The sequence below is a fragment of the Ceratosolen solmsi genome, unplaced genomic scaffold (genome assembly GCF_000503995.2).
Source record: "Ceratosolen solmsi marchali unplaced genomic scaffold, CerSol_1.0 scaffold5, whole genome shotgun sequence".
In the NCBI taxonomy this organism is placed as follows: Eukaryota; Metazoa; Arthropoda; class Insecta; order Hymenoptera; family Agaonidae; genus Ceratosolen; species Ceratosolen solmsi.
The window spans coordinates 607,530-617,578 of NW_011948454.1; the positions used below are offsets into that span (position 1 = coordinate 607,530).

Here is a 10,049-nt window from a genome sequence, read left to right on the forward strand (position 1 = left end):
TCCTGCTGGTGTTCCTCGTAAACCAGGAATGTCTCGCGATGACCTTTTCAATACAAATGCAACTATTGTTCGTGATCTCGCACAAGCTGTTGCAGATGTAGCACCAACAGCATTTGTTGCAATTATTTCTAATCCTGTAAATAGTACTGTGCCAATTGTGAGTGAAGTCTTTCAAAAAGCTGGAGTTTATGATCCTAATAGAATATTTGGAGTTACCACACTTGATATTATTAGATCAAATACCTTTGTCGGAGACTTTAAGGTATTATTTTAAAACTGCTAGTAATATTTCAATTTTATTTTAAAAAAACTAAATGATTCATAATACAATTCATAATAAAAAAACCATTTTATATATTAAATGTTAACTTTTTTTTATTCATAATAACAAAATATAAAATAAGGATGCTTTGAATTAAAATAAAGTTAAAATAAATGTTAAATGTTCATTTTTATATTTGCTTATAAAATTTACAATAATTTCAGAGACTAGATCCTAGAAAAATTAATATATCAGTCATTGGAGGGCACAGTGGCATTACCATAATCCCTTTAATTTCTCAAAGTGTACCATCGATATCTTTTTCATCAAATGAACTTGAGATTCTTACAGAAAGGATTCAAGAAGCAGGTACAGAAGTAGTTAAAGCTAAAGCTGGTACAGGTTCTGCTACTTTGTCAATGGCTTATGCAGGAGCTCGATTTGTTTTTTCTTTAATTAAAGCATTAAATGGTGAAACCAATATTGTTGAATGTACTTATGTTAGATCTAATGTTACTGAAACAAAATATTTTTCTACTCCAATTTTGCTAGGTGTAGGTATTAAAAGATAAGTTTTTATCAAAATTGTTATTTTATATTTAAAAATTTTTAATTATTTTCATCTTATAGAAAAATGGTGTAGAAAAGAACCTTGGTCTTGGAAAATTAAGTGATTTTGAATGCAAGCTTATTACTGCAGCTATTCCAGAGCTTAAAAAAAATATTCAAAAAGGAGAAGACTTTGTAAATAAGAATAAATAATTGTATTGATTTTTTTATGGAAATAATTGACTATCATAACAAATTGTCAAGATAGTTAATAGTATGGCTGGATTCATGCAATATTGTACTATACAATTAAAATTTACATTAAATAATATATGCAGTGTAAATACTTACTTACCTTCAAAATATAATAACATGTACTATTTATAATATAATATGCCATCTTCGTAATTAACTTATAAAAAGTTAATCCAAATAATATGATTTACTTACATTTTATTCTATATAAAAATATCTATTTTGAATCTTCATTAACAACAATAATTGTAACAAACTCATTGCTTACTATTTATTAATTTATTACTATGCTATCATTCAGTCTCAAATGAAAACTATATTTAAAGATAAATTTATAAAGGTACAGCTGTGATCCATTAACCAAAAAAATTTTCTAATTTAAAACATTTTATTCAAATATTTATAAAAAAAATCTGAAATGGTTAACATAAAGATTTTAATAAATTTATATAAATATTTTGATTGATATATTAAATTGTTTCTAAATAATTGTACTAATACTAAAAATAAGTTGAATTAATGTACATAAAAAAAATTTGAAAAATACAACATAATGATCATTTTACCAGATTCACTCAGTAACCAAAATAATTTGATATCTTAATGTAAAATATAGAAATCTCAAATGCTTTTGTTTATATTACATACTTTTTGTTAATATTACATTAGATACAAACATTAATTTACAGAGAACTAAAGATTATGAAAAAATTTTTTAAACAAAATAATTCATAATATAAGGATAAGGATCTAATTTTAAATGATGATACTGATGTAAAAATAAAAAATGTAAATAAAATCATACAAATTTATCAAAATTATTTCATCAACATGAACAATAATTCATAACTGTAGATATTATACATAAAATTAACATTATTAAGTGATATTTTCAAATACAAAATTCATATTTTAGTTTAGATTTTGTTTTGAGATTTTATTAAATCAAATTTTTCAAATTTTACTTTGGCAAATGAAACAATGCAATATAATTTTAAAAATAAAATTAATATAAAGAATACAAATTCTTATAAAAAAAGATTTTAATAAAGATAAACGTTTATCAAAAAATTGCAAATTCCATTTTATAATTAACAATGAATTTAAAAAATAAATTCAGTTGTAATAGTAGATTACATTTAGAAATACCGACATAATTTCTGATCCTTGAAGAATAATACTTCAAATATTGTTACCAATTGCTGCAGATACAAATTATAAATTAACAGCAATATAAGTAATTATTTTTGAAGATTAGTATATTAGCTTTATTTAAAAACATATCAGTTAAAATGAAAATTATAAGCAGGTACGTAAATACCAAATAATATATGTAAGACGCAAAATTTTGTAAGTTTCTTTACATATTGCAACTGAACAATATTGTAATTTAATGAGTAAACAAATAATAATGTAGATAATTTAAAGATAGCTGATTTTTAATATGAATTCCGTGTTTACTATTAAGAAAATTATTTTCAATTATTTTCTTAATACGCTTATTAACTGATAATAAATAATACGATATAAGACGATTAATTGATTTATGTATCAGTATTGTCAAAATTTTTTATTATTATCTAAAAAATTAAAACACGTATGGATATTTAAATCTTTTAGTATTTTTCATTATCTTCAAATATCTGAAAAAATTATTAATAAACATAGCATCTATCAAAAGTGATTTTAATGTAAGTATTATTATTCTTATTAAAAATGTTAAAATTAATATTAATTAAGACTGACTTTCTAATTTCTTGAAATTATGAAATATACTGCACATAATATTAATTTTATAAATTATATATAATTTCTAAATAAATAAAAATATTAATAGCTAGTATTTATAATAATCCATATTAAAAGTCAATGTAAGGTTAATTATGAATTAATAATATACTCGGATTTCAATTCGAATCACCAATGAGCAATTTCATAATTTTATACAAGTCAAGCAAATAAAATACAATCCTTAAAACTTGAATTGCATAAAATCAATAATAAATTGATTGTAAATTAAATTTAAAATAAATTAAATTGTAAATTGTAAATAATTGACAAAATTAAAAATAGTACAAAAAAAAAATTACTGAACTAAAATCTATTATGGCAAAACATAAGTGCTTTATTTTTTAATATTCCTATGCCTAAAATAGGCTGTACTTTTATCACGACCGCTATCTCCAAATCACGGTTATCAAAACCAATTAAAGCAAAAAAAAAAAAATAAGTATATCATTGATTTATCAAGATACTCTACAACTACATTTAAACTTGTTTGAAATATATTAAAAGTCTTATTAAATTTATTTTTAAATTAATTAAAATAATATAAACAAAATTATTTTAATTTCAATCATTTAAATGTACAAACAATATAATATAAAATACATTACTAAGAAAATGTATTTTCGACAATTATTAATTTTTCAATGTATTTATTGTGTAGTTAAAAATATTTCTTTTGTGAAAATTTATATTATCTTTTAAATAAAGTCACTTTTATATACATAATATAAAATTTATGAAATTTACATTCCTGACATTAACAAAATATGAAATTATATACATTTTTTAAGTACTTGCTAATTCAGAATTTATCCTGAATAAAATAACCAGTATAATAATATATAGATTTACTTTTTAACAATAATTAAAGTTTTTAGAAAACATTAATTCAAATTAAAAAAAAGTAAATTGCAATTACAGAAAGTTGTAATCGCTTTATTTTCAATTTTTACGCGACTTTACGGCAAGTAATTGGTGAATTGCATTAAATCTAATAAAGTATATGCATGTGGATCAAAAATATGAAAGACTTTTGTTTCTAATTCTTTATTGATTAAACGGTTTTGTAAAGTTCATTAATGATATCATATTGATATTTCGAATACTCTTATTTATTTTAAGGAATTACCAGCATATTTTTTTCAATTGATTAATTTAAGATGCATTTCGACACTCATTACTACATTTTTACATGTATAATTTTCCAGAAACTTTTTTCTTCTTTTGCTATTATTTTTATATTGCAAAAATGTACTTTAATTATCTTAATTCCTTAAATAATTAAAAATACCGAACTTAGAATTATTAATTTTAATATTTTATATTTTTTACGTAATTTTTATTGATATAATACTTTCGGGGCCACGAAATTTATGGATTTTAAGATTATTGAGTCTCCGCACCTTAATTTTTATCAAATCATGCTTTATCATAAATACCTATTCTAAATATCAAAAAGTCTTATTAATTATTAATGTAATGAATATCCATGACGAATTGGTTAGATTAAATTATAGCATATTAATATACTTCCACTTTAAAATATGAACATTCTGCATTTCAATCAAATTTTGAAGTATAAAAGAGAACAAGTAGAAATTATTCAATTTTCTTTGAAAAAAATATGCTTATTAAATAATTTGTTTATAAATTCTGTAACAAAATATATTTAATACTAAATATATCTTTAATTGAAGATGTATAAATTGAACAGGTATGTCAAATAATTAAACTAAATAATGCACTATTATAGAGTAGTATTACTCAGAACAGAATTTATAACAGTTATTGGAAAAAAAACTTAAAAAAAAATATATATTTAATATTTATCTTAATGCTTTAAAATGTGAAATCATAAAACCACAAAACGCTTTGTAATTATTATGGAGTTCTTACAAAATACAAATCTTTTAAAAATATTACATGAACTTATAATATTAAATTAAGATAAATCTCTAAAATCAATAGAAATAAGTTTAATTTATGATATTTGAATATAGAAATAATGGAAATCATTTTAAATAGCATTTTTGTATCATATCTAAATAATTGCATCATTTAGATATTATGTATTAACAGACAATAAGAATACTTCAATCAATATAACTGTACTAAATTAATTTTGCAATGCATTTAATAAAGTTTTTATTTTTAACAAATTTGATTACGAATTGTTACAGGTTTGAATACATAAATTTTAGAGATTTTTATTTTATTTAACAGTTAGTACAATTGTAGTAGTTGAAGTATCTTTAAAGATTTATTAAAAGTGACTCTTATTTGAAATTTACTTATTTGCAAGATAATATAAAATAAATATCTTAGATACTAAATATTATATGTATTCCTATTTTTGTGAATATAAAATATATTGTCTTACATAACGACTAGAAAGAATATAATTTTCTGTGAAACTAAACAATTCTGATTTGTCTCTTCTCTTATTCTTTCTTTGTTTTTTATTTTATTAATAGAAATTTTTATTCTTGTTTTAAAGTGAAAGTTTTTATTATTACCAATATTGGTATTGATTTACTTATTTTATCTAACTATTAAGTTCTTTTATAGAGAATTAATATCACATATTCAATTTTATTAGAAGAAAAAGAATAAATGAAACATCGACAATCAGAGTACAGAGAACCATTTATTCTGTCACTTCACATGTGTATTGATACATTGAAATGAGAGATGTATGTAAATGCACACTTACGAGATAAAGTAATTACTTTGCTAGATATTCAATACAAATGTGGCTATGCAAGAATTTTAATTAATTTTTTTAACTTGTAAATTTTCGACACGAAAAAAAATTAAAAAAAATTTAAAAAAAAAAAAAAAAAAAAAAAAAAAAAAGTTTTTTTTGTGTTTCTTAAAGCAGTGAATGAACAGTAAAATGATTCAACTAAGCTGATTTTACAATACCGATTTTTTGTCAAAGTTTTGAATAAATATACTTTATTAGTTTCTAGGAGATTGAGTTGTAAACATGAAACAATATAATATTGTCAACTTAAACTCATATATTCTTATGAAAATAATTCAATTAATTACGATACTTAAATAATTATTAATGACAAGAAATTGAAAAATAAGTATTAAAATTTTTAGATTTCTTTCTAAAAATGAATGAAATATAAAATCTTTAAAATTCTAGCAACTTTTTGGCATGAAATGTGTTCAAATCAAACAAGAATCAATATAATTGAATGATAGATCATTAAAAAATATTATTAATAAAATATATGCAATAATCTATATGCATATAATGGAGAGGAAAAAAGAGAGATAAAAGAAAATCAAAACGAAATTATAATTGTCATAAATTTGCAATATGTTTAGAATTTAAATGTTGCTTAATTAACCTAGTTATTTATTACAATTCATCATTAAGTAATTTCTGAAAAGAAAGATTATTAAATGATATTAATACTATGAACATATTAAATTTCGTGCAATACACTAACAGGATCTCTCCATTTTTATAATCCAACCAGAAACGTAAAAAATGTTTATGTGCAGACCATGCCTTATAAATAAAAGATGTAGCTACTACAGAATTTAAATCCAGGCATCATTATGCAAGGATAACACTTGAGATCTCAAAAGTTTTTTTTCACTGCACGATTCGGCAACGCGAAAAAATTGCCATGTGTATAAATGCTTGCAATCTCACTATATTGCTGGGTGCATATCATTTACATCTGTTTCCTTATTATATATTTTTATTTCTGCATGCTCCGTAACTCAACATGTGTGATTGGATGATTTTTGGAGTAATCGTGCGTTTGTATATAAGGTCACGCAAATTGCTAAAGACCTTTCTTTTCTGTCCCAAGCTCCTTGTTGCTGAACTGATTTTTCTTTTGCTTAATAATTCTTAAGAGTTTTTCTTGTCTCATTTATATGCGTATTTAACACTCACTGCAACTAGAGTTACGATACATCCTGATCTTCAACATCCTGTAGCTGTTCTCTTTGCTCAGCATCAGCTAAGTACATACAATCCATTTAAATACATCGAAATAAAACTATAAACATATGGATTTAAAAAATTTTCTTTATAACATGATTACATAAATAATTTTATAGCTCACCTGAGGATTTCCATTTTCATTAATTATAGGATAAAGGAAAAGGGTTATTATGAATAGGTTATTAATGTAAAAGTCCTTGAAATCTTGGTATCTCAGTATCATTTTCTAAGAAATGAAATTTAACCTTATTTTATGTGGATAAACAATTTTAAAAACCAAAATTGGAGATGGCTCACAGGAATTTTAAGGTATTATTTTAAATTATACACACCATCCCCTTGCATATCTGAAGTCCATAAAGTGAGATTGTCCCTGAGAAGCTGCATAATGAGAGTGGAATCTTTGTAACTTTCTTCTGATAGAGTGTCCAATTCTGCAATGGCATCGTCAAAAGCTGCTTTTGCCAAACGACATGCCCTATCTGGGCTATTTAAGATTTCATAATAAAACACTGAAAAGTTAAGCGCTAATCCTAAGCGAATTGGGTGAGTTGGAGGCAAATCTGTCATAGCTATATCGCTTGCGGCTTTGTACGCTAAGAGAGAACTTTCTGCTGCTTCTTTTCTATCATTTGCAATAGCAAATTCTGCTAAATAACGATGGTAATCTCCCTTCCTGAAATTTACAGTTAAAAATATATTATAAATATTTAAATAACTAGTAATAATTAATTAATAAATAATTAATAATAAGTTTGATTAAAAGTTCATATAATACACGTTTTTAAATATATTAGTGTAATAATTACAAATTATTTTGATATGTAAAAAAAACTTACAATATAAAACTACTTACATTTTGTAATAGAAAACTTTAGATTCTCCAGTTGATGAGCATGGAATTAGATGCTTTTCTAGCACACCCAAAATATCTGCACAAATGTCTTTTAATTCTTTTTCTACTTGAGATCTGTATTGGCGTATCATTTCCAGTTTCTCCTCTGCACCTTTAGTTTCTTCTTTCTGTTCAATACTGGAAATAATTCTCCAAGATGCTCGTCTTGCTCCAATGACATTTTTATATGCCACAGAAAGAAGATTTCTTTCCTCTACTGTAAGTTCTATATCTAGAGAAGCAACTTTTTTCATGGCTTCCACCATTTCTATAAATATAAAATTAGTGTTATAATTTTCTACTTTTAATTATGTAATAATAAATATCTTAATTATAACTAATAAGAAATATTAAAGTAGTTTACAAACATGTAAAATATTAAAATAAAATAAGATAGTATTATATTTTTAAATATTTTTAAAGAATTTGAAATTTTCAACACTTTTGATTTTTTTGAAAGTTTGAAATACATAAGAATATACAAAGTACAATTATTACACTTGATATTATTCCTTGGGACAGTATATGAATACTTGTAAAAAAATTTTAAATTATATTTATTTCGTGATATTTTTCATTTAAATATATATATTAATAACTATAATTATATTTATTCTTACTGGTTAATCAACAGTAACAATTAATATTAATCTGTTTTTTTTTCATTCAACAGAGAGAGAAAGAGAGAGAGGTTGATTAATAGCTTTTCTTTTTAGACTCTTTTTGCTATTGTTTTCTTTTTTTTTTTATTTCATATTATGAAATATCACTTAAATTAACAATAAATATTTTGAATTGCAAGACAATTTAAAGAGCTCAAGTCAAGGAAAAAGAAAAAATAAATAAAAAGAATAAAGAAACAATTATGTGATAAAGTGCAAAAATCTAATACTAATTTTTATAAATATGAATCTATCTTTCCACTAATTAATAAAAACAAATTATGTAGTATACTAAACGTCACTTTCGTGATTAAATGACTTTATTCATTTATATTTAAAGAAATATAAAACAATAGAATTACAGAAATAATTGTAATTTAACATTAAATAATACACAAAGTTTCACATAATAGTTAATAAATCATTTCATATACGAATAATATTACAGATGTGCATGAACATTTTTTATTGATTGAAAAACAAGTTAAAAGCTACATTTTTAATTTAAGTTTAAAAATTAATCTTGTTTCATTTTTACTTAATTGACTATAAGTAACTCATAATACAAAAAATGTGTATAATTTCAATTTTGATTAAATGTTTTATCAAAAACCTGATTAATTAAAATATAATGATTAAAATTATTACTAATTGTTTCAAATTGACATAAAGATACCAATATTAATTTCTAATATATTGTTTCCTAAATAAAAGGTAATATGTTTCTAATACAAGTTGTAAATATTTTTAAAAACTGACAATTTTTAGTTTATTATATTCAATACATACATAAAATATACTTAATATTCTTTAAAGAAATATTTCAAAAAGATAACTATGAAATAAAAATAAATATTTTATAATTAGATAGAGTTAAACAAATAAATGATGTTTAATAAGAGGAATAGATCATTTTTTCAAATTAATAAATATTATCAAATTCCTTTGATACATAGTTTAAATAATGTTAATTAAAAAAATATTTTATTTTACAATAATATATAAATCAAGATTTAAATCTGAATTAAGGATCTAGATTATTAATAAGTATTTATTAATAAATATATTATGAAAGGTTAACAAATTCTCATTACAATACATTTTTAAATTCTTATTTATATAATTTATAAGAAATTCTGTTTATTAAGATAAACATTTAATTTAAATTGAAAATTAAAATGAATATTTTCCATATTGAAGTCTTGGAATTTTGATGTATAAATTATACTTTCGTAAATTATAAATATTAATCTGTTATATAATATTAATTAAAATTATAAATCAGCTTTAATATTAAAAAAAAGTATGTAAATATGCATTTACTCCGATATCACTTTAACTAATATGAGTAGGTTATGTATATGAATTAAAATGTTTGATGTAATGATGCCTGATAGTTTCCGGAAAAGGAAGACCAAGCGCCTTGTATATAAAAAGAAACGTTCTGCCGGCATTTCAAATAAAGCTTGTATAAGCTAATTGAATTCTCTGTATGTTGCAAGTACATGTGCATGCATGTGTAAATTCACTGCTGTTGAATTGCCTTCCAAAAATGTTTCATTTTTATGCCAAATAATTTGTCTGAATCTGTTCGCCTCGTTGTTAGTGCGTCACCTGAATATAAGCTAGTTGCGATTTTGTTGCCTTTATCTTATTAATTTT

At 22.2% G+C, this 10,049-nt stretch overlaps 2 protein-coding genes across 3 annotated transcripts in view; one reads left to right on the plus strand and one right to left on the minus strand.

The window, feature by feature from the left end:
* Positions 1-1,142, plus strand: part of Mdh2 (malate dehydrogenase 2) — a 2,202-nt gene extending 1,060 nt beyond the window's left edge. Inside the window, 3 exon segments of the mRNA XM_011505265.1 lie at positions 1-262; positions 487-816; positions 893-1,142. The exon segment at positions 1-262 is cut by the window's left edge and continues 15 nt beyond it. Coding sequence (XP_011503567.1) covers positions 1-262; positions 487-816; positions 893-1,024 — 724 coding nt within the window. The 3' untranslated portion in view covers positions 1,025-1,142.
* A 5,099-nt stretch (positions 1,143-6,241) lies between these two features.
* The window catches only part of 14-3-3epsilon (tyrosine 3-monooxygenase/tryptophan 5-monooxygenase activation protein epsilon), a 5,065-nt gene continuing 1,257 nt past the window's right edge, over positions 6,242-10,049 (minus strand). The window contains exons 2-5 of one of the 2 annotated variants that reach the window (XR_913020.1): positions 7,687-7,993; positions 7,163-7,506; positions 6,952-7,056; positions 6,242-6,846 (exon numbers count right to left, since the gene is read on the minus strand). Coding sequence is in view for 1 of the 2 variants with exons in the window: in XM_011505266.1 (XP_011503568.1) it covers positions 6,791-6,846; positions 7,163-7,506; positions 7,687-7,993 (707 nt within the window). In the remaining variant the exon portion in view is untranslated. The remainder of the gene's footprint in view (positions 6,847-6,951; positions 7,057-7,162; positions 7,507-7,686; positions 7,994-10,049) is intronic. The other variant, XM_011505266.1, reaches the window with a different exon arrangement.